The sequence below is a fragment of the Phragmites australis genome, chromosome 18 (assembly GCF_958298935.1).
Source record: "Phragmites australis chromosome 18, lpPhrAust1.1, whole genome shotgun sequence".
In the NCBI taxonomy this organism is placed as follows: Eukaryota; Viridiplantae; Streptophyta; class Magnoliopsida; order Poales; family Poaceae; genus Phragmites; species Phragmites australis.
The window spans coordinates 2506512-2531054 of record NC_084938.1 but is presented as its reverse complement, the minus strand read 5'-3'; the positions used below and the strand labels follow the sequence as shown (position 1 = coordinate 2531054).

General features: G+C 45.2%; 3 protein-coding genes across 3 annotated transcripts; 2 read left to right on the top strand and 1 right to left on the bottom strand.

Moving 5' to 3' along the window:
* Positions 1 to 318: 318 nt before the first annotated feature.
* On the bottom strand, positions 319 to 4564 carry LOC133899322 (beta-glucuronosyltransferase GlcAT14B-like). The gene is made up of 4 exons (XM_062340310.1): positions 3567 to 4564; positions 2341 to 2416; positions 2114 to 2229; positions 319 to 1083 (listed from the first exon to the last, which is right to left on the bottom strand). Exons 1-4 carry the CDS (start codon positions 4228 to 4230, stop codon positions 518 to 520), a joined length of 1422 nt encoding a protein of 473 aa, XP_062196294.1. The 5' UTR covers positions 4231 to 4564; the 3' UTR covers positions 319 to 517.
* A 3389-nt stretch (positions 4565 to 7953) lies between these two features.
* On the top strand, positions 7954 to 12579 carry LOC133899519 (lysine-specific histone demethylase 1 homolog 2-like). The gene is made up of 2 exons (XM_062340508.1): positions 7954 to 9575; positions 11776 to 12579. The coding sequence occupies exons 1-2, from the start codon at positions 8027 to 8029 to the stop codon at positions 12531 to 12533; spliced, it is 2307 nt and encodes a 768-aa protein (XP_062196492.1). The 5' UTR covers positions 7954 to 8026; the 3' UTR covers positions 12534 to 12579.
* A 3976-nt stretch (positions 12580 to 16555) lies between these two features.
* Positions 16556 to 17457, top strand: LOC133899418 (uncharacterized). The gene has a single exon (XM_062340407.1). The coding sequence runs from the start codon at positions 16599 to 16601 to the stop codon at positions 17334 to 17336; it is 738 nt and encodes a 245-aa protein (XP_062196391.1). The 5' UTR covers positions 16556 to 16598; the 3' UTR covers positions 17337 to 17457.
* The last annotated feature ends 7086 nt before the right edge of the window (positions 17458 to 24543 follow it).

The following is a 24543-nucleotide window of genomic DNA, read 5'->3' as shown; positions in this document are numbered from 1 at the left end:
AGATTGCTATATACTGAATTAATTTTACATATGTAACACGTGTGCAGTTACTAGTTGTATAACTTATCAAGGATGCTGTCAACCAGACAAACAGAATATTACGTTTGGAAAAGAAGATTATTCTGAATACGGGTGATTCAGTCCAAGGAAAGATATTTTCATGGCAGACTTTCTTTTTTGCATACTTCAGGTCCAGTCCAAATTGCGACATTCCAATTTGATGGTGAGCAAGGTACATGAACAGGCGGAAAGTGAGATCTTGACCACAAATCAAATAGAAGATGGAAGATTTCTTTTCTAGTTTGCACGAGTGATACCGCAAAAACGAAACATCCAGTCGTTCCAACTTCCATCATTGTTAATTTTCCATCAGATAACCACTTCTATATTGGGTCATATATCGATATGTAAAAATAGCTCTTTTTCAACATTTTCCTTGGTCAACAATCAGTTTTTTTCATTTCAACAGAACGGGTCAAGTGCTGCATTTACAAGAAAGACTAGCAGGACATCAAAATTATCCTTTACTTTTAGGGACATACCAATCTCTTTTCGTCTGATCATAAGCAAGTGACGAGCAGCTGCCGTTGCGGTAATCCCATGAAAGCACCTTCTTCATCAGGCCTCGCAGCCTCTCGGCACCGGGACCAGGCTCAAAAACAGAATCTTCACCCCTAGATAAACATGGATCGGCCCCTCCTTCAGAACTCCCATCACACCACGCCCCTGGAGTGAACCGGCCCTCGGAGCGGTGCAAAAGCTCACGGTCTATCTTGTCCAGGACCTTGTCGTCCTTGGGGAACTTCCGTGCAAATGGTGCACCGCTCTTGACCATTTTGTTGAAGTCCTTCATGGACAGGATCAGCGGATGCTGCTTCGGAGGGTAATCCCAAGCGATGTAGTGCAGGTCATGGCCAACAGCAGTGCCCCGAAATTCGTCGGAGTTGCAGAGGACAGTCTGGAAATAGCCTTCCGGTGATGAGATGAAGTTTACATAGTACATCAGGAGATTCCGCGGGAGATTGTCCCACCCCCATATACAGTACTCTAGGAAGGATTTTGTGAGCATTATCCAAGCAGAACCTGCCAATCAAACAGAGGAGGTCCATGCTGTTAATAGCGTCAAGTGCTGTGTGTATGTGTTACAAAAAAGGAGGTGCTTACTAGATAACATGATCTATACTACTATTAAGATGCATAAATTTAAATCCTTACACCTTATATACATGTTTTAAAGATTTGTTCGATACCACTATTAATTCATCTTAGCTTTCTCAGTAGAGTAAATTCTGTAACTATTTTATCATTGACAATAAATGTTTCCATACACTATTTCTTGGAAAAAGCTAATCCTAGTTTAGCAGCAAGTGATGAAGCAAAAGCAAATTAGAGTCCTAGCACAGTCAATCAGAAGAATTGATCATTTCAAAAAAAATCTTGCACCATTTATAAATTCTAAGGGCTCAGTCCAAATATATTGACCACACAACTTCAGACTGATACTTCAATACGGCAGCCACTATTCCTTTTTTCTTTCAGAAAATGCCAATGTATGAATAACCCTTCAGAAGCACATTGAAAGGAGATCTTGTAACTACTGCTCGAACTTAGAAAAACAAGTGGACGCGGTTGAAAGCAAGAAGCAATGCAGACAATAAAAAGTGTCTTATCCAATATTCCTCTTGACTTTCAAATACTCTTGTCACTTTACACAAGCATTAACTGATGATTGCAAATATCTGAAGAACTGATGAGTTCACAAAGAAACAAAAATATGGGTAGGGTCCAAAAGTCTGAATTTACTGTTATTTGTTCAAGATGAAACAAGAAACTGCAGTCCTACTGTGGTCAGACAGCGAAAGGTAGGCTCCTAGCTTAAGAGGTGCTTGGGAACTGCCACCAATACCATGAACTAATTTGTTCAAATTCTTTTTGTGGTTAACCGGTTATAAACCAGCAGGACTTGAAGGTTGAACTATTTTAGAAAGTAGTATGTCAAATAATTAGTGGCTCCAGCCATGCCAACCGCCACATGAATGTATGCCTACCTTGTGGATAGAATGGCCTTGGAATTGCTTATGTGAAAAATATTGAAATCAAGAACCAAGCCTACCAGTATATAATTTGAATGATGTTGGCAGTTCTCGTCGCTCAGTAGTCATGGTAAGGTCAAATTTTTTTGACAGATAGAGCCCTGGGTCCAGAACTATTGGTTTTGCCCGTTGAATCCTGTGAGTAAACCACATAAACATCAGAAAATAGAAAGAGGATAATAAAAAGGAAAGCTTGTTATACAATGTGAACCAATTGACAAATGATGAAGTATTTAAGGAAACTTACACTTTCCACCCAGATAACTGAAAGTGCTCTATAAAATTAAGATTTCGTGGCAAAGAAGAGAACACATGAAGTATATCTGCACATAAACAACAGTATTTAACCATATAGTACAGTAATTCCGATAGCTATGTTGCTGCTCTAGGTATAAAGCCATCTCCAACAGATATTCTAAAAATTCATCCCCTATAGCACTATTACAATATCCTCTAACACTATTATAGCATCCTCTATTTTTCCATCTCCAGTAGTTACCCTATTTCCCACCTTCCATTATTCTCCTCCTTCCCTCGAACCCACACACATACTCTGTAAACAGTGATACAATTGTCCCGAGCTCCCGCAAAAAAGCTGCGCTGTCACACAAAAAAACAGCGCCCGCATCCCAGTAGAGCCGGAAACAGCATCCGCTGGAGATAGATGCGGGGCGAGCGGGAATCGGCATTTCCACTGTAGGCTAGGATACGGCGTCCACTGGACATGGCCTAGGATTTAAGCTTCATTATAGGGGCCTATCCTCAAATAAATGATTAGTGCCTCTTATCCCACTAATAAGTGTCCTATTGAAACTAGGGATTGTTTCAGATCAGGTTTTGATGTCTGCTACATAAACATCTGCATTCTACAAAAATTGAGGCCTGGGTCACTTGACCGATGTCATGACAATTAACAATCATCCTGTTGAAACTCTAAAAACATCTGTATACTATATAATTTGAGGTTTTGGTACTTCAGCCATGTTATGACAAATAGTTAAAACAAATTACACAGATAGAGTTGCTCAAGGTGGTAACTTACAAATTAACAGGTGAACGGACTAGGCAGGCAGTTCATATGACCATCAGTGAAACAATTTGTTCTGTTTGTTGACACTTGAGAGGTGTTCATATGGAAATATAACGGAAAATAAATCTAATGCAATTAATGCAGAGGGGTGTAATCTATGACCATATTGCCTATGACTAGACCTAAATCCTCTTACACACCTTAATGTTCCCATCAGCGTGTTATCAACCAGACTACGGAAAAAAGTTGCATGAGGTAAACCATCGAAATCGAGATACTAGAAAATGCTAGTTTGCTCGCTTTTGCCTGTCATAAGAATATCAGTGCAAAGCTTTCATTAGTTACAGCCTTCCAGGTAAAGAAAAAACTTAAACTAGAGAAGGCTTTTCTCTCTGCAAGTGCAAAAATTAGAGAAGGAAGCTCAAGAAAACGCGAACACTGACCATCCTGTGTCATGAGTGGGTAATCCGACGCGCTGAGATTGATGAACCAGTCCCACTCCAGCCCCTCCTTGAGGAGGATCGCGACGGCGTGCAGCGTGCAGGCGACCATGGTCGGCCCCTTGTAGGTGACCAGGTTGCCCTTGGCAATGACCCGCACGTTCCCGACCTGGCTGAACATGGGGTCGCCCTTGACGTACATGGCCAGGTCGATCCGCTCCCGCGGCGGCGCCTCCAGGTCGAGGTGCAGGATGTACTGGTTGCGCGGGTGGTAGATGGCCTGCAGCGTCCGCCGCATCCGCAGGCCGTCCCCCTTGGTGCCCTCGAGGAGGTACGCGATCCGCGGCGGCTCGGCGTCGGAGTCGTCCGAGTTGACGGCGGCATCGTCGGGGTTGTCGTCGTCGTCGTCCAAAAGCCGGTTCTTGATTCCGGCCTCAACGGAGCGGGCACCATCGCCAGGCGACGAGTCGTCCCAGTCGGCGAGGGAGACCACGTCGAACAGGACAGCGTCGCCCCCGCCACTGGGGTAGGGCGGCGAGAAAAGGCCGCAGGCGGCGGCGAGGAAGAGCGTGGCCGTGACGAGCAGGCTCGCGAGGAAGGGTAGTAGCCACCGGCGGTCAGCGAACGGCCGCGCGGGGCCGGAGCTGAGCCCCCAATTCTTCCTCATTCCCTCGGCAAGCTCGTGCCTTCCTTCCTTAGCTCAATGGAAGCTCAAAAGATCCAGTTTTTGGGAGCATACCGGCGTTCTTGGGCGAAATCTCGATGGTAAGGGAATTGCTCACGGAGACGAACCGGATCTGCACCTCAGATGCGCTCAGAATGAGCAGAATCCTCGAGGAAAAGGCTAGAAAATTTGAGGAGGGGCTGTGCTCCCGTTCCGGCGCCGTCCGGAAGGGGTCCGCGAGCTCGGCGCGACGCCTCCCTGTTCACCAATTCGCGGTGCGGGCGTGCGGCCAAGCTGATCCCAGCGGACTGTGGCCGCTGAGCTGAAGCTGTGTGTCAACAGCAGCAGGAGCAATTAACTATATGCCATTGTTACCACTAACGTATTCTCAAATACTATGCTACGATAAAACTTCGACAAATCATCATAAAAACCTACTAGACTGTTGATACTTTACCACTTTCGCTAAAGTGGCTACATCTTAGAGAAATATTTCTCTGATCATGAGGACAAATTATCTAAAATGTTTTTCTTCTTCTCCTCCTTTCTCCTTCTTTTGACTGGCGCAACACAAAGCGCGGTGGCATTAATGCTGGGTTGACCTGCTGCGGGAGCCCCTACTGCCGCCAAGTTTCAGTCGCCGCTGTTCGTCGGGATGAGGAGGAAGCGGGGATCTGATTGAATATCTACCGCGTTGAAGCTCTGCCAGCCAAAGATTTGTTGCCACCATCATGAATCGTCGTCGCCGCCATCAATGGAGAGATGGCCGCCTACCGTCATCGTCCACTATGCTAGCTCTAGGGATGTTAATGGGGAATTCCCCGTCGGGGAATGGCTCTCCATGCCCGTCCCCGCACGAAGGAAAATTCTCCGTCCCCGTCTCCACCCCCGCTCGCGGAGACTATTTTCTTCACATCCCCGTCCCCGCAGGGGAATGGACACCCGACGGGGAACTCGTCCCCGCCCACCTGGGCCGACCCGCACCATGCCACAGCACCAAGCCATGCCTGGCTGGGCTGCACGTTAGCGCCCGCCTAGGCCGCGCATCTAGCTCCCGCCTGGGCCACCACCGCTGGGCTGAAACGGGTCTCTGCGGGGAAACGGGGTCAGGGAATGCTTCCCCATACCCGTCCCCACTAGACCCGACGGGAATATGATTTGTACCATATATATCCCCGCGGGTGACGAAATCTTCCCATCTCCGTCTCCTAATAGGGGAATTCCCTGCGGAGAATCGGGGATCGGATCCCCATTGACATCCCTAGCTAGCTCTCTAGTTGCCCTGCTCCATTGGCCGCTAGGGCGCGTGCTCTGCTATAGTTCGTTGCCGACTTGTTGCAGGTGCCTGGGCTAATGATGTTCCTGAGGCTTGATGCTTTTTGTCGTTCCCCACTGATTTTGTTGCTCAACACCGTGGTTGTTGGAGACGTAGCCACAGGCATGGACCTCGATGCGACGTGGTAGTGGTTCCAGCTACATCCGGTAACGTCGAAGGTGATGGCCAGGCCGAGCCGACCAGACTCAGAGAGCATGAGGAACCATGGGCCGCAGGAGGGGATGCCAGCGCAGACGTCGAGGAAGGTTAGGGACGCTACCGCTAGAAGAAGCTGGCTGACGGGAGGCGTGTGAGGACGTGCTCACCATCGGAGGGAGCCTGTCGGTGTTCGTGGCGCTGTGGCAGCTTGAACTCCAATGCAGAGGAAGGAGGAGCACGTAGGGAATCGAAGTGGCGCTGACCGGTGGCGGTTGATCTCACCCCTCAGTCAAAGTTAGGGAAGAAGAGCCTCGGGCTCAACTTCCACAGCCTAGGACAGAGGATGCACGGCATATTTAAGTGAGAGGAAGTGTAGGGAGAGGGAGTTGTGGCTTGCTTGACAAGCGGGAATGGAGTTGATGCGTGCTCATCGTCGATTCTCCATGTTGTTGCTATGAAGATCGCTGCTGGTGATGCTGTTCCTTTGCTGGTTTGACTTGGCTCGGTCTGGGTCCGGGTTGGACAGAGTCGGAACTTAGAGTCGGCACATGAAGATGAAGAAAGGGCATAAAATACATTTTACTGTCATCGTCGCATCACAGGGAGGGATATTTCTCAAAGATTCCTCCACATCAGCTAAAAATGGCAAAGTATCAACAGCCCAGTGGCCCCGAGTGACAATTTGTCAAAAAATTTCGGTAGAATAGTATTTAAAAACACATCACTGATAATAATGATAAATAGTTAATTGCCCCGCGGTAGCAGCATGTGGTTGCAGCGATAGTGATCGAGGAGCTGGAAGAATTCAGTCGACTCACACACGCCAATATGCTTGGGCCCGTTCAACCGAAGCCACCGCTTAGGCCCAAATGAAATGTGCCGGCCCACATAAGAAGCAAAACAGAACGACCAAGTGGTATGATTCGCGTTCTGTTCGCATGCCAATTATTGAAGAATTTTTTTATTTTTAATTTTCCAAATTTAGCAACTTTTGGCGCCCATTTGAAAAAAAAATAGCGGTATAGTTTCCAACGAACGACAGACACAGTTGCTATTTTTTAAACAGCCACTTAAAATTACTAAATTTGAAAAATTAAAATAAAAAATCAATTATTGAACACTCCTGGGCTTCATCACGTTTGGACCCCACCAACAAGTATATGGGCCTTTAAGGCTTTAAGCCTTTAACTATCTGTAGCAGTGGAGCCCACCACTATACGAATCCTCGCATGCATTCCCACGTCACGCCACACATTCGTACACTCCTCAAGATGGGTCCACAGCGCGTGGAGCCCATCGTCCATCCAGATGTGGAAAGAAATGCGCACTTCCGTTGCCGAGACGAGAAAAGTCAACCTCGCGACCCTCGATCCATACACTGACGTGTGGGCTACGAACCAGCAAATCCAACGCCATCGCGCAACCGGCAACCCCCACCTCATCATCCGCTTTCGAAGGTAGCTCACGTAGTCCATCCATTCTATCTCTACAAACCGGGTCCCACCTGACATCCTCCAGCGACCACCCTGATTCAGTTCCCACGGAACGGTCGGGAAAACCTTCACCGTTTTCATTTTCATGTTTTTTTTCTCAAAAACAGAATTAAAAATAGGAAAATTGTAAATGGGTACTGATTTGGAATCGCAAAATATCATAAACGAACCAATCCAAATGTAAACACGTATCGATCGAGAAACAATAATTTAAATCAAATCAATTCGAACAAAAACATTCCGATATGGATCCAGAATCAATAATTCAAACTAAATATCATAGCCTTGTAAGAACTCAAAACAGATCCATATGTGATCCTCCCTTCAGGCCCTCTCCAACAGGATCTGCAAATTTGAGGATTCTAGTGCTACAGTACTTTGCGGGTAGAAATTCGTCTCCAGCAGAGTCTGTATTCAGTGATACAGTACTGCTACAGTGTTAGAGATAGGGGATACTGTAATAGTGATAGGGGATACTGTAATAATATTTTGAGGATAAAAATTTAAGGTAGCTATTGGAGATGATCTCACACCCCCGTTCAGATTCGCATCCCCATTCAGTGCTACATCGATTCACAGTTCATATTTTCACGTCAGTCGCATCACGAATATATGTTCAGGATTTTTTATACAGTACTGCTACAGTTCCTTTTCAACAGTATTTTTATTGTAGTGTAAACTATATTTTACTATTTATACACTCACGAATTATTGTAGTACCGTGCGAGTCCATTCAGTTCCCAGTTTCCCACCCACCTACCCCCACCAAACCAAAGTAAACGCAGCGCAGCATCCACACCCAGACTAAACCCCCACTCGCTCGATCTCGGCGATGTCGCCGTCGCAGACGCCGCGCCGGCCGCCGCGTCGCGCGGCGTCGTCGCGTCCGGCTTCTTACGACGAGTCCCTGCTCGACGCCGCGCTGCAGGCCTACCTTGGCGACGCCCCGTCGCGGCGCATCCGGCGGCTGCGCCGCCTCTCGGCCGAGGAGCGGCAGCGGGAGACGGAGACGGAGGCGCTCATCGCGCTATCCCTCGGGTTCCCCATCGACGAGCTGCTCCCCGAGGAGCGCCCCCTCCTCCCGGCACCCATCGCTGACGCGCCCAACGACTACATCGTCGTCCGCAACCACATCCTCGCCTCCTGGCGCGCCGACCCGAGCGCGACGCTCCCCCGCACGCGCGTCCTCGAGACCGTGGCCGCCACCTACGACCACCTCGTGGCTGCGGCCCACGGGTTCCTCGCCCGCGAGGGACACATCAACTTCGGCGTGTCCGCTGCCTTCCCCGCCGCCCCGCCCCCCGACGCTGCGCCTCAGGGCGCCGCCGCCGCCTCCGTCCTTGTCATCGGCGCGGGGCTCGCCGGGCTAGCCTCCGCGCGCCAACTCCTCCGCTTTGGTCTCCGCGTGCTTGTCCTCGAGGGCCGCGCGCGCCCCGGCGGCCGCGTTTACACGTCGCGTCTCGGAGGGGACAAGGCAACCGTCGAGCTCGGCGGCAGCGTCATCACCGGCATCCACGCCAACCCGCTCGGCGTGCTCGCGCGGCAGCTCAGCATTCCGCTGCACAAGGTGCGGGATCGGTGCCCACTTTACTACCCCGACGGTCGGACCGTGGAAACCAGTCTGGACAGGAGCATCGATCTAGTGTTCAACACGCTTCTTGACCATACCACCAGGCTCCGGGAGTCCCTGAACGAGGCCGCGGAGAGGATCTCACTGGGGGAAGCGATTGAGAAGCTCAGGAGGCTGTACCATGTGGCGAGGACCGAGGAGGAGAGGATGGTTTTGGATTGGCATTTGGCGAACCTGGAATTCTCCAACGCTGGTTGCCTATCGGAGCTCTCGCTTGCACACTGGGATCAAGACGATGCTTACGAGATGGGGGGAGATCATTGCTTCTTAGCCGGAGGGAATTTCCGACTTGTACACGCATTGTGTGATGGCGTACCAGTGTTGTACGAGAAGGTGGTGAAGCACATTGAACATGGAGTGGATGGGGTTAGTGTCATGGTGGAAGGAGGGCAGGTTTTCCAAGCTGACATGGTGCTCTGTACTGTCCCCCTTGGGGTGCTCAAGAGTGGGAGCATTGTGTTTGACCCGGAGTTGCCTGAGCAAAAGCTTGGGGCGATACAGATGCTGGGATTTGGGTTGTTGAACAAGGTGGCCATGGTGTTTCCCCATGTATTTTGGGATGAGGAGATCGACACATTTGGGTGTTTGAATAAGGAGAGTAGCAAACGTGGGGAGTTCTTTCTCTTCTACAACTACCACACTGTATCTGGTGGCGCAGTTCTTATCGCGCTTGTGGCAGGAGAGGCTGCTTTGGAATTTGAAAAGGTTGATCCTGTCGTTGCACTTCATCGAGTACTCAGCATTCTTAGAGGTAAGCTCTAAAATTAATAGTCCCCGTGTATTTTCATAAGTTAAATTGCAATTTAAACTTTAATAGGAACTCCAAGCTTTACAATTGCTTGCTACTTTGCTTGGTACATGCCAATATAGGCATTGGGATTTTTAAGACAAGTGCATACTTTGTATTTCTGTGGATAACATAATGATTAATGTTAAGTGGAAATGTCAAAATGATGCATCTTATGTCTTGGAGTACTATACTTGGTACATGCTCACTGGATGGCTGAACATAGTATACTTTTTCACCATTCCATAATTAATTTGTAATGCCATGTGCTGGTTTAAGATTAGGTTTAAATGATACTAAAACAAATAGATGTGTGGTATTAATACAAGTAGGATGGTTATAGCATGAAATTTCACATTTGGAACTTAGCATGAAATTAATACAAGTAGGATGGTTATATTTATTACAGTGGTACTTGTGCTGATTTAATTGGGCAGTCCTTTTGATATAAATTCGTGTTTATGTTTGCTGAACCATTCATTTACCCCTTTAAGATTTTTGCTGATGACGTTTTCTACATGAACGCTGACTGTCTCAAAAGTTAAAACTTTTAAAAGTAATTGTAAAGCCTCCCTGAACTTACGAAATTGGTGCAAGGGCTCCCTAAAGGCTTGTTTGGATGAAGAGGGATTATGCAGATTAGGCCCAATCCCCTTGGATCAGGATCCCGGCCAATTTGTTCCAATTCCCGCCTGTCCAAACAGAGCTTATGGTGCTTTTGCTACACATGGCGGGCTGACATGACCAACAACATTGTGATGACTCAACACATCAAAGTTTCCTACAGACTGGCTGCCTCAGGACCCTTCTTCATCCTCTCTTCTACCCTTCTACAGCCGCTTAGGGCTGCCTGGAGGATCTCCTTCCTCCAATACATTGTACCGTTCTATGGCATTGGTGATGGCGGGGACGAATGGGGCGGATGTGTGACAGTCGGCAGAGAGAATGGAGAAAGAGTGGACACTGTGGGCTGCTGGGGGCTGAAGAGAAAGAGCCGCCGACCGCTTGGAGCTGAAGGGCAGGAGCCACTGACTGCTTTAGTTCTGTGGAGAGGAGCGAAAGGGATATGATTTACTGAGTCATCGCCGTGTCATCTGCAATGGAATCAAAACTAACTAAGGGGTTTATGTTTTAATTTTGAGGAATATTTGGATGGTTTAGTAACTCAGGGTTAGAGCAGACACACCCTAACAATTAAGGGGGGTTCAAAAAGACTTTCTCCTAATTCATATTATTGAGACTAAATACAATTTGAATGGGAGTTGCAATAATTATTAAGATTTCTCTCTACATCATAGCTCTTTGATTAGGAGCTAGAATTGGAGTTTGGTCATATCACAAACTTCTTGGGGTTCAAACTGGCACTTGTTCCTGTTCTTTTTTTTTTTCAAACACGCAGAAGAGCTACGTATCATTGCATTAAGATAGAAGAAAATGGTCAAAACAAACCACAAAAACAAAACCCACACTAACTTAACTTAACGAACACTCACACCCACACACGCAAACTATTTTCTGAACTGATTACATGGCTCGCTACTGAACTAAGAAAACTACCAGTATACATGGATCGCATATTTGGTTCCTGTTCTATATATGAATTGTCATTTGCCCTTTTTATCTGTTACTTATATGATATAAATGTGTTAGAAAATGGCTGTTTTGAAAAAAAAAACAGAGAGAAATGGGAAGAAAACTTATACTGCAGTATAAGTAACTTTTAGAAATTAATTGCATAGCTACTCTTTTAACTGAGATAAATGTGGACATAAATATTCCTTTTGGAGTGTGTGAGTATAAAAATAGAAACTATGAATATGAGAAAAAGATAGGAAGATTATATTATTCTATCACCTTGAATAATGCTTCATGGATACTTTGGTTTTAAAGATCACAACTAAAAGAAATGTTATTTTCTGCTTGACTTATATATCAACAAAGGGGATCACATATTTGGATGCATACCATGTTCATCTTGTTTTAGTCCACAAGGTTGAAGAATAAGCACATTACAGCAAATAAGGGAGTGGTATGTAAATAACAAAACATGGGGATGCGATGGGAAAATAACTAGGGGCAGATGCACATAACTTTCTCTATCTTGAAATATTATTTCTCTCTCATTATGATAAACAATGAACTTGCTATTATTGATTATGTCCAGGTATCTATGGTCCAAAAGGTGTTACTGTTCCTGATCCCATTCAATCAGTTTGCACGAGATGGGGTAGTGATCCTTTCTGCTTGGGTTCGTACTCTCACATCAGAGTTGGGTCTTCTGGCGCCGACTATGATATTCTTGCTGAGAGTGTCAATGACCGGCTCTTCTTTGCTGGAGAAGCAACAAATCGTGCATATCCTGCGACAATGCATGGAGCCTTATTGAGCGGACTAAGAGAAGCTTCCAAAATTCTTCGTGCTGCAGAGAGTAGAGCTAATTCTGATCATAAGAAGAATTCACTGCAGAAAAGCCTGAAACTTCCCAATGGTGCCCTCGAAGATCTTTTCACGGAGCCAGATCTAGCATTCGGGAGATTCTCATTCATGTTCTCCTCAGTGACACCTGATGATCCGGAGGCTCTGGGATTAGCTAGGATTTCACTCGACAAACGTTTGCTTCTGCAGCCCAAGAATCATGAATCAGAGGAAGATCAAAAGGATCAAGACCCTGCTGCTGAGAAATTTGATCATGAGGCCTTCCATTTGTATGCAACCGTCTCCCGGGAGCAGGCAGATCAGCTACAACATTCAAGCGACGACGATAAAAGTAGGTTAGCATTGCTATGCAAAGACCTTAATGTAAAACTGATGGGTTATAATAGTACATGCGACGTAGGTAGTGATCTAATTTTGAGCATTTTGAGCGCACGGAAAGCCAGGAAACGGCTGCGGCGCCCGAAGAACTTCAAGATCTCACATTGATATGTACCATTTTCTCCCCACCAATTGTAGAACAGAAGCATTCTTTTGTTAGGTCCAAAACCGGCTTTTGGAACTATGATTTTGCTCTATTGTACAAACTTAGACGCATGGGCGGGAAGTGAGATCCTCCTCCATGTTGTGCTCTCGTCTGTCATGTGACTTCGGACTTTAGTTGATTAGATACATCGGACTTTAGTTTATTAGATGCAGTTCTATGAACTAAGCAGGTGTGGCATCGGCGGTGGGCTTTGCAATGGTTGAGTCAGGACATTCAGACTGCGGCGAGAGCTCTGCATCTCCAGCTGCAGACTAGGCAACCTTGTCCTATTACAGTGGCTCATCCTTGTCGACATCGTCCGACGTAACCCTATTGGATCCTGAACAAGCCACCTGTTTTCATGCCGCAGCCGCTCGTGTTCATCCCCTCGACTTCGCTACCGGAAACGATTCAACTTGAGCCACGCGCGAGTCATGGTGGGAGGGAGGAAGCGCTGGAGGTGGGTGATTGCTCGTTGTTGATGCAGTCGTGTGAAGACGACGACGGTATCATGTATCGTTATCCAATTACAGTTAGATGTGAGGGGTATCGAGTTTCTACATACTGATATTTGACTGCGTGGGATCGGATTACGGCTGGTGCTCAAACAAACACGATTTAATGGAATTGCTTATCGCTGTTATCAGATTACGTTACATTTACCTGAAGCAAATGCTACCTAATTGCAGGCACTGATGCTCTTACGCTGCCTTTTCATGTCTATATTGGAATTCGAAAGGATTGATATCCTTGGTATTCTTTTTCTGGTTCTTGATTAAGCTAGGCTGGGCTCGTACTCGGCTTTTGTAGGCTTTCTAGGCCTGACCCAAACCTCGGAACACTGATTTTTTTAATAATATTATTTTATTAAAAAATTATAAAAATAATACTTATAATATGATATTTGTAGAAATAGGAACCTGTCGGTACACCGCATGCTAACATGCTACATGGCAGTGGGCGCTAAGGGCCTATCGGCACTTCACGTGCCGACATGTCATATGTCCCCAGACGATATTCAAAGAAAAATTTATAACTTTTTCATATGATCTAGATGAAGATAATCTTTATATGAAAATTGTACCTATCGATGATATATATAATTTTATAGTTGAACATTTTCTCAATCAAATCTGTTTAGACGCCAAATAATAGCTATAAATTTTAGATCTGAAAAACTAGACGTCAACAACAGGACCTCTCCTCCCATCTCTCCATGTCAACAACATGATGTGCTTGGCGTAATACCCATTATTGAGCTTGCTCTAAGAGCCTAAGGTCAGTAACAATATGTTCATTAGGATGAAATTTGCTATTTGCATAAGTAGCCACCTGCATCCTATTTTTAACTTCATTCTGGGTATAAAAAAAAATATAAAGCTGGGCATACTCTGATTGCTTACCCTCCTTTGACAAAAGTGAGACAATACGATCACACAACTGCCTGCTTATTTTGAAGAAATATGGTCCTCGACCATCGTTGATGGAATCAATCACATTGACACTCATTGAAGTCAAGGCAAACATAGAATTATAGTACCTGATATTGTCAAAGAAATGAGTTGACAGTGATTGGTTAGCTTCTGTTAAAAGGCTGTGCAAAGGCTCTGGAGGTGGTTTGTATGGAGGTAAAACAACACTCCCTTTTCTGCAGCATTTGTTGTATACTGGAGATGATGTATGACGATGTTGATCAATTCGTTTCTTATACCAAAAGTATGCACCACAATAACAACATGTGTGGCATGGTGGGGTAAGGTTCAATGGGGAGAAAATGGTACCCGATAAATAAGAAGAAAGCATATAAGGTTAGGTATGGCCTGAGATGCATCATGAGACATGAGGTATCAGCGAGTAATAAAAAGGGAATGTCAAGTACATGGTTGGAGATTGCAATATGAGCTTCAGTCCATAAATAATCAGCGAGTATGATTCCATGTTCTTCATTCCATAAATAATCAGCGAGTCTTATCAACGAATCTTGCCAGCCACATTTGAACACCATCACTGCAAGCCATAAAAGGCTTGCATGTGGAACTGTAGTTCATCACCAATACCATTAGTATTACCACTGTGAGCAACAAATATATATAAAATGTTATATACCAATAATAGAGAAGAAAACACAAGGAAAAGGAAAAGAGGCATTAATGGTGGGCTTAAGTTGATGGCTTTGAGAAGCCATGGCCATGGCATGAGAGGTTGATGATGCTATAGAGGTAGATACAAATCTGATAATGACCCACCAATACATACAGCAGGAAATAACACATGTGTGTATAGTGCAACTACCTTCATCAATGGTTGTAGTGGACATTAGAGCGGTATGGCTACATGGTGCATTAGAATTTGATATAGAAGAATGAAAAGATATGACCCGGCGTCGAACAGACCGTTGTGACACATGGGTGGTTGACTGCATTGGAATGTTGGCTGTAGCTATTATGTCGTTTCCTAGTGTAAGGCACATGTGCAAGGAAAGCAAGCCTCATCAGGCATGTATATAACATATATAAAATTGAACAAAACCATGTTGAAATAAGAATGAGCAACCTTCTTGAGAGCCACCTTCTTGAGAACCACCCAGCGTAGATGCTTTATGCTCTTGACATGACTGAGCAGCAGGAGTAAAGTCTAGGCGTGGTAGTTCTGATCAAGGGCCCAAATAATAGCATCGTTATCTAAGTTGTAAAGGCGCTGGCAAAGAAGCACACAAACATTATGGCACAATCTCAGCACCATCATCTGACAATGTACACTTTGGAAACTAACATACAGATTGCAAGGGTGTGATTTACCAAGTACAGGAGACAGGATAGGGCCAATAACGGAAGCATATGTAGTTAACATACCAGTTGGTTGAGCAGATAGGCACCGCACCACAGATCGCCTAGAAGGCAAATGAAATTCCGTGGGGAAATCATCATGGCTAGCCATGGAAGCTTCATCAAGGAATGTAGTGGCAACATCACTGCATGAGCATCGACTATAGACAAAAACAAATATATTATCTGTAATCAGCATAACGGTTATATAGAGTGCAGAAACCATATATGACTATAAACCCGAACAAAAGCAGCAAGGATATATAATAAATCACAAACTTGACTCCGTGTACGGCGTCGATTAGGCAGCGATTTCGCAGGAGGTGAAGACATGATATCAGTGCAGCGGCAACCACAACCGACAATAAGAAACATGATGTAATCATAAAAGAAAAATCAAGTGGTAATAGTCCCTCAAGGCACCTTCAAACTATCCTGCAATTATGCTTAAAGAGCTAGATGACTCTGGAGCGTATGTAATTAACTTAACACTTCAATATAATCTAATAATGTAAGGAGCACACGGACCGAGAAATCCAAGAAAAGAGGCTGAAACCACGTATAAGTAGGCTGCAAAACTACGAACAAACTTGTGCGTAATCATACATCACATGATGAAGCGCAACCATAAAAGAAACATGTTTATTGTACCAAACTCCATGAAGAGCATCCTGTCTCGGCTAAAGAAAAGGCATTACGTGACTTTTCATGAAGTTTAACACATTAGTAACCCCTCAGCTACGAAGCTTATATGTTCATATCAGCAACTACCTAAAAACTAATTCTAGGAGACACCAGTAACGATATTTTTAGGCTTATCTACTCATATAAGGCTTCTCTTGCAGATTACAACCAACAAATCTCTGAGAAACAAAGAGAAACCAGATAATCTACTACACATGGCAACAAAAACACCTAGATAGCAAAAACACATAGCACAGACACACCTGTAGAAGCGGGGATTCAGAAAGCTGAAGGCGTCATCCATGGGGGGCGGCAGGTCTGTGCATTCAGTGGCAGCGGGGATGAGGGGCGAGCAATCAAACCGCGGTGCCGGTCGGCGACGCCAAATCCAGTGGCGGCAAGGAAGGCGGACGCCATGACCGGGCGGGCGGCGAAGGGGTGGAGGTGCAGGGAAGAGAGTAGAATCGGAAGGGAGGGAGCGAGGGAGGCGGAGACGATCTCGGCGAGAGGCACCGCGTGATGGACGCAGCAAATCCTCGCACGCCAATCTTGCTGCCCATCGGTTTTGACGTGCACATATATATACCAAGAAACGCCTGCACATACACGCTGGGCACTCTGGCCACGCCATACCAGCACGTCCGTCCACACGCCACGCCAATCACGACCATGGCCAAAGCAAGAGCCACCAGCTCTCAGCTCCTCCGCCTCCTCGTCCTCTCGCTGCTCGCCTGCCTGCTTCCCGCCCGAGGTGGCGGCGACGATGGCGGCCGATGCCCTCGGGTCCCTTCTATGGCCGCCGAGCGCGCGTGCAGGACGGTCTGCGGCACGCGGCCCATGCGCGACCTCTGCCTCCGCACGCTTCCCGGTGCCCGCACGGCAGTACCAGCCACCAGCCACGCCATGGCGGCCGCGCGCAGCGCGCTCGACTCCTACGCCGCCACGGTGGCCGTGGCGACGTCGCTGCTCGACGGCGGCGCGGTCCCGGACGGAGAGAGGGCCGCGTACGGCGACTGCATGGTGGGCTACGGCCGTGCCCGTGTGGCCATGGCCCGTGTCGCCGACGACCTGGCGGGCGGCTGCGACAGGGCCGCAGGCCTGAAACCAGGGTACACGGCCGGGCTCCGCGGCATGGACAGGTGCAAGAGAGGCCTGTTCAATTACCCGGCGTCGCCGTTGAACGCCATGAACCTCGCCGACCGGAACAAGACCCTGCTCGCTGCCCTGTTCTACAGCCTTGTGCCGAACGCCATGTGAACCGGTAGTCACGAGCCAGAGCATATTCGGTTGAATTTAATGATGTGATTTCAGATTTCGAATGTAATATGGTAAAGTTCAAACTGAGGTGTCAGTACTGATGAGTTGGTTTGTTTGAATGCCTACCCTGTCCTGTCCGGGACGGTTCCATTCTCGACAGCCTCCTATTGCCAGGATTTTAATTTCGTTTTGATAATTTTTTCATTCCGCGGTGAAAAGGTCGAAATTCACACAATTTCATCGAAACTTTTGTCATCTGTTCCGTAGGTTTCACTTGTCAGTAAAAGAAAATTTAAAAATTAGATATTTCATTTCCTTTTAAAATTCTCAAAGTTTGCAAAATTTCATCGAAATTTTAATCCCTGCCTATTGCTCGTTGCCGGTGTCATCACTATCTGCCTGCTCGATACTTGTGGGTTAGGTGCTTTGAGATTAGTGTCCCAGGCCAAAAGATGTTGGACGCGGCTTCTAGAGATTCTGCTTCGAATCAATTGCTGCTGCATCCCGTTCCAACGAATTCCTTTCGGAATTTCTATGAGATGGGCTATTCTATCGGTATTTTTGGAGGAAAACAAACATGATGTTGCAACTTTGTGTTTTGTCGTTTTGTATCTTGAATTCCTGTGATTTTTGTATATAACATGTTGAATATAAACACTTATTATGAGACTTTCCTGCTTCAAGTGCTCTGGCATTTCGCCCATTTTTTCCCCTGCATTTCGAACATGCAAGTGACTCAAAGTTCCTCTCTTTTTTTATAGAAAAAAATGCAACAAGTATATCATCCAGCTAGACCATACTGCCTGCAAGTTCAAGATGACTTCATTTCAGGCCACATTTATTTATTTATCAATTAACAACGCATACTACTTGCTGCAAGTTCATATCTCCCACGATATCATGAAGACGATGTCCCTCCTCGTCGTGATCGCCCTCGCTCTCTCCCTCAGCTTCATCGTCGCCGCCGGGAGTGCCCTGTCATGTACGTGATGGCTGATCGACCATTGGAGTGGGCTTCCAAGCTGAACAGTTGGGTCAAGCCGAGATTAGGGATATGCTAAAGAAGAAACAGAGGAGCTATCATCAGGACATGGACGAACAGAGCATCCGAGCGTTAGCCTAATTGGTAAGGATGGTGCTCGTACAGCACGAGCGCTCGAGCTAACCCGTGTTCGAGCTCGAGCACTCGCACGATATGCACGAAGCAAGTGTGTACGGAGCGGTCTTCATTACCCTCGCACGGTATCTGTGAATCGGTGTTCATGTGTTATTTTCTCGAACGGGATGTCCCATTTCCATTAAGAGTTTAATGGAACCACACCATACTTAGTTTTTACATTACCAGAAACAAAACAGACGGAGGATAACTAGTTGAGAACCAAAAAACGCAGATGACAAGGATCAAGTATCAGATTCTAACCACCTGACAGATAAGAGAACCGAGCACTATTACGATCTAACGATAAAGCTTCATAAACATTCACATAACAGGCAACATTAAGCCTTTATCAAGGTATCTTGAGCTTTGATCTTCATCCCTCTCAGGATCTTGTTCCTCATCATTATCCTCTTCACCTCGGGGAAGACACAGAAGGCCACCTGGAGTCGGCCGGGGAGGTTGATGCTGCATCATCACACGAGACATCAACTGAAGTAGGCTTTAAGCATCACAAATCAGCTTATTCTTACTCATATTCTTGAGATAATTTGCCCAAAAAGTTAGCAATGAACAAACATGTACAATGATCTCATTAGGGTGCCGAATTAACTTCTTATCAAAGCAGGCCTTATTGCATACTTTTCAGATTGCCCAATATATGGTAGATAAATCCATAGAGTAAAAACAATTATCAGCTTTAACATAATCTGTAATCCAATAATAGTATTGCGGGATATAGCTTGGAATGGTACTAGCCCCAATCCAAATGGCCACAAAACCCCATACAGGCTTAGCAACATAACATAGAAAGAATGCCTACAAGTTTCAGGCCATGTACAAAAATAGCAAGTACTATCACCACTCTATCGCCTCTTAAGTATAAGGATAGAGTTATGTTCTAGAAGCCATATGAAAATCTTAATTTTCTTAGGAATTCTTGTTTTCCATATGTGTTTGTATGATTGATTGGGAGACTCTCATCAACCAATAATACATAGATTTGACAGAGTATTTGCCTTTAGAATCAAAACTCCAAACTACCTTATCTTCACATTCATTCAGATGAATTTGGGATGTCCAGATTTTGATTCTTTCTAAATTAGCAGATATCCATCTTCTAAAGGATATATTCCACTGGCTCTCTAGAACTTCAAGAACATATATGTTTTTACCAAGATAGATATTGTATATGGTAGGGAAAATATTGGCTAAAGGTTTTTTCTGCATCCAAGCATCCTCCTAAAACCTAGCCTTCTTTCCATTGTCTACCAAGATTCTTCTCCCTTGGAGGTAAAGAAGCTTCACTTTTAGCGGACCAGCCCAACATGGGAAGTCATCAAGTTTATGTTTCACAAGAGCAACTGAAATATTTGAGAGATACTTTTTCTTAAGAATGGACTGCCACATACCCTCATTGTTCTCAAATTTCCACCATCATTTACACAACAAGGCATAATTCATTTTATTCATATCTTTTATACCTAGACCATCTTCTTGTTCTTCACTTGTTGTTCCTTCTCATCTGAGCTCTCCTTTTCGCTTGATGAGGTGTCGATGTCATTGAGAGCCACCATAAATGCCGTAGAAGCCACCTTGGCTGCCTTATTGGTCATCTCGTCGCGGTTCTTCTTGAAGAATGGCTTCTTCTTCTTCTTCTTATGTTTGTTGTAGTTGTGGTCGCTGTCCTCCCTTTTCTTGGGCTTGGAGCAGTTCACCTTAAAGTTGGTGGTGTCACCACACTCAAAACAGGCTCGAGAGCCACTTCTCCCCCGATCTCGATGGTTGTTATAGAAGCGGGTAAATTTCTTCACAATGATGACAAGGTTCTCATCATCAAGTGCCTCCACCTGATCCTCTGTGATAGAGATAAGGGATGATAAAGCAAATCCACCAGATAAAGTGTTAGCACAAGAAACATCACTCCAGACTGGTTGTCACAGCTAAGTCCAGAAACCAACGCCATGTTCTGAGACAGGGGGTTGTCGAGATCAATTCAAGCTGCCTTGGCTATCTTAGTGGACTTGAGCTTGCTAAAGAGTTCGTCATAAATTAACGTATTGTAACTTGGTGACTCTTCAATGCTCGAGATCTTCACTTCCCATATGCTACGATCGAGAACATAGAGAAGCTTGATTGCTCTCTCATGATCAAAGTATGGTAAAACACCAGTGGATCTAAGGTTATTCATAAGTCCATCAACATGAGCAAACATAGCATCCAGAGATTCACCAGGACCTTGCACAAATATTTAATATTCTTGGTTATATGTGCTTTGGCGTCTGGCCTTAATTTAATTAGTGACTTAATAGAAGACACTCAGAGTAGTCTAAATCTCTCGGGCAGTACGGAGGTACTAGACCCTGTCAAACTCATTCCAACTCAGGCTTGTGAACAAAATATTCTTAGCCTTGTTGTTGGTCTCATATTGTTCGATTTGAATCTGAGTCGTGCGAGCAACATGGGTCTCGTAGTTGGAATCAACTACTTTCCATATTGCACTTTCTTGGCTTAAAAGATAAGTCAACATGCGCACCTTCCAGTACAAAAAGTCTCGTCCATCAACAACAGAATCTTCTTACTTCTTTCCATGTCACCTACATATCACAAAGACAGTTAAGGTTAACTAGTGGTCAAACTGGCTCTGATACAAATTGTAGGACCGAGATTCACAATTGGAGGGGGAGTGAATAGACGTCTTACAATTTCTTTCAAAATAGATGGTCTAGTCCTTCATCACCCAACGCTCCTCAAAACTTACAAGCGGAAGAAAATAGAGAGAAACAAAGAGAAGACCCGAAAACTTATAGTTACATGGATGAGATATGAATACAAGGTTCCATTTAGAATCATTACATAGCCATAACCACAAAAAGCTCACAACTTGGTGAGGAACTCAAGAAGATGGTCACCAGGTGAAGAAACTCTCTAATTTGATGACTTAGAGATAAGGGAGTGTGAGACCCAAACTTATACTATTGTATGCGCATTTTACGTCCTAACAATAAGAAGAACAACTTCATAATGGTGAAAAATCATAGTTCAAAGGTAAAAACGAGAATCAACAAGAAAATCAATAAACTTGCACCGAAGGCAAGGGAACCAAAAGAAATAGACTAGAAGGAGATGAACACAAGGTCATACGAAAAAATAAACATAGGGAGATTAGTCCTATTTTTGACAGATTGTAAAGTTGTTTCTCTCACAAAAGCTCTAGCCTATTATAAAGACTAAGTCTATCCTCCCCTCTCCTCCAAAACCTATCACTAGTCTCTCAAATGACTGGCTCAAGACTCTCCCATAGCAAATAGAGAGAAACAAAGAGAAAATCTGAAAATATGTGGCTACATGGGTGAGATATGAACACGAGGTTCCATTTGCGGCCATTCCATGACCATAACCACAAAAAGTTCATAACTTAGAGAGAAACTCAAGAAGATGGTCACCGAGTGAAGAAACTCTCCAATTTGATGACTTAGAGATAAAGGGGTGTGAGACCCAAACTTGTACTAGTGTATGCGTATTTTATGTCCCTAATAACAAGAAGAACAACTTCACAAGGGTGAAAAATCGCAGCTCAAAGGCAAAAACGAAAATCAACAAGAAAATTAAAAAACTTGCACCGAAGGCAAGTGAACCAAAAGAAGGAGACTAGAAGGAGATGAACACAAGCTTATAGGAGAAAATAAACTTCATTAAACATATAGATCAATCCTATATTCGACAGATTATAAAGTTGTTTCTCTCATAAAAGATCTATCATATTACGAAGACTAAGCCTATTATCTCCTCCAAAACCTATCACTAGGCTCTCAAATGGTTGGCTCAAGGCTCTCCCACAGCTCTACCCCTCTATTTATAGCCCTTAGGAGCTTCCTTGGCCCTTAAGTTTACTTTTTTCCAAAATACCCTTCACCGGTAGTGCACTCCTATCTAACATTGAGGCATTTTAGTTCAAATTTCGCTCCTTCCATCGAACGGCTATGGTTTCTTCATGACTTAAACTTCACATCGACGCAAGCTTCACGATGATGCCACGTGACCCTCCAATCCTCCGGCGGTTTTGTGGCCAAACCATGAAACCCTAGCACGCTTCTCAAAAAGAGACTAGCTGCCACTTGCTTTGCCTCAAGCAAGCGCTCTGATGTTGACGCGTATCCTCCGTCCTGCGACCTTGATCACCAACATGTCTCTCTTGCTCCCGATCTATCAAGCCGCCTTGTCATTTGCACCGGTATCCCCTTCACTTGGCTTTGTCACATACCGTCTGCATTCTTCATTCTCTCCATGCTTTGCTTGAACTCCATATGTACTGCTAGGATCACCTTTGACTTCGCCCAATATCCTTGATCATCTGACACCAAGCACATGTTTCGCCCCGATCATCCTGTCATCGACCATCGAGTTGCATCTATTATTTGCACACTATGAAATAAGCAAACACATATCTCTAAATTCCAAGGATATCTCTAGTTTGCCCATAACACAATCCTCAGTTCAGAACTCATTCTGCAGAAAATATGAGTACCGGATGTTTCGGCGTGTTCACTCACTGAGCACCGGAACATCCGGTGAGTGTGTTTCCATTCAGCGTATTAAAAAAATGCTATATGCAATAATTGATCCGGTGTAAAGCTCTGGTGCTCATTTTTTCTGTCACTGGACCATACGGCGCTTTCATCTCCGCCAGACTCTCGTTCTGCAACCTCTCTAAAAAATTAGTCCGGTGTATTATCCGGTGTTCACATACTCTCACACCGAACTATCCGGTGACTTCTTTAGATTTAGCGCCAAACTCGAATTTCAAATTTTACCGCGCACTAAAAAAAAAAACTACAACACTACCAACATTGCATCACCGGATTCATCGAGCCGCCTTGACATTTGCCCATCGCCAGACAACCCAGCGTCCTAATATATACACATCAATTCTATACGAATAAGTTGAAAATTCTTCGCTGTTGCTTTGGGCTATTAATCTGCAGTCGACCACTGTTCGGGTGATTTTAAAAGAACGTACTGTTGTTGGGCGACTAGATGCTAGTTCTGTAAATTTTTAAAACGGTCACCTAATTCTGTAAATTAAAAAACGGTTATTTGTTATTTTATATCATAGTCACATATTCAGACAGTCCCACATTTTATCGATATGAATAATATTATAATCAAAGATTTAATCTTGTAAGTGATAAATGAATTTATTCGTGCGCCTGCCGGATTCCGCTGCCGGCTTGAGTGCCGGGTCTGGTGCCCAAGCGCTTGGACCTTGGAGTGCCGGGTCCAGCGGGCTATGTGACCGACTACCACGACCACGGAGGCGAGCTGTTGCTGACCGACGACAAGCCAGCGAACAATAACGAACGCTTCACGACATCACATTTGCCATGTGACGCTCGCGGCGGCCGGCAGGTGGGCGGTGGCAGGAGCAGGTGGGCACACATGGCGGGCGGGCGGGCACCAACCATACCACCGGACGACGTCAAAGGAGGACGGTGGAGTCGGCAGGAGGAACGAAGCCGCCGCCGCCGCCACCCCCCTCGCCTTTTTCCTCTTCGCTGTCCACGCACACCGACACTTGCTTGGTTCCTTGATTTCTCCCTCCGCTCTCCTAGATCCATGGAAATATATTCCTTTCTTCTTGGGACACAAAGTCACTGTCGCACACACTTTTTTTTATAAAAAAAGCAACTTGGGTTTCACGACGGACGATCGACAGCCTCTCTACGGCAAGTTGAAAAAACAGCAACTTGGGTTTCACGACGGACGATCGACAGCCTCTCTGCGGCAAGTTCAAGGTCGAACACCAGCATCGATTTCGAATACAGCCATCGAATAAAATCAGCCGCATATTTCTGACCTTCTCACTTTTTCATATCACTTCAGAAAAATCCTGATGATTTTTTTTTGTCGTTGTTAAAAAGTGACTTCGTTTATTTAATATTTTTAGTCATAATTATTGATTTAAATGATCTCATATTTTATTGATATGAGTAATATCATAATTAAAAGGTCAATTTTTTCGTAATAAATCATCAATTTAGTTAAAAAATC

Excerpts from the sequence above, each read along its gene's own strand:
- LOC133899322 (XM_062340310.1), bottom strand. The coding sequence starts at position 4,230 with ATGAGGAAGAATTGGGGGCTCAGCTCCGGCCCCGCGCGGCCGTTCGCT. Across the intron at positions 2,417-3,566 it reads CCCACTCATGACACAGGATG|ATATACTTCATGTGTTCTCT; the intron begins GTCAGTGTTCGC and ends GTTTATGTGCAG. Across the intron at positions 2,230-2,340 it reads CAGTTATCTGGGTGGAAAGT|GATTCAACGGGCAAAACCAA; the intron begins GTAAGTTTCCTT and ends GTTTACTCACAG.
- LOC133899519 (XM_062340508.1), top strand. The coding sequence starts at position 8,027 with ATGTCGCCGTCGCAGACGCCGCGCCGGCCGCCGCGTCGCGCGGCGTCG. Across the intron at positions 9,576-11,775 it reads AGTACTCAGCATTCTTAGAG|GTATCTATGGTCCAAAAGGT; the intron begins GTAAGCTCTAAA and ends GATTATGTCCAG.
- LOC133899418 (XM_062340407.1), top strand. The coding sequence starts at position 16,599 with ATGGACGCAGCAAATCCTCGCACGCCAATCTTGCTGCCCATCGGTTTT.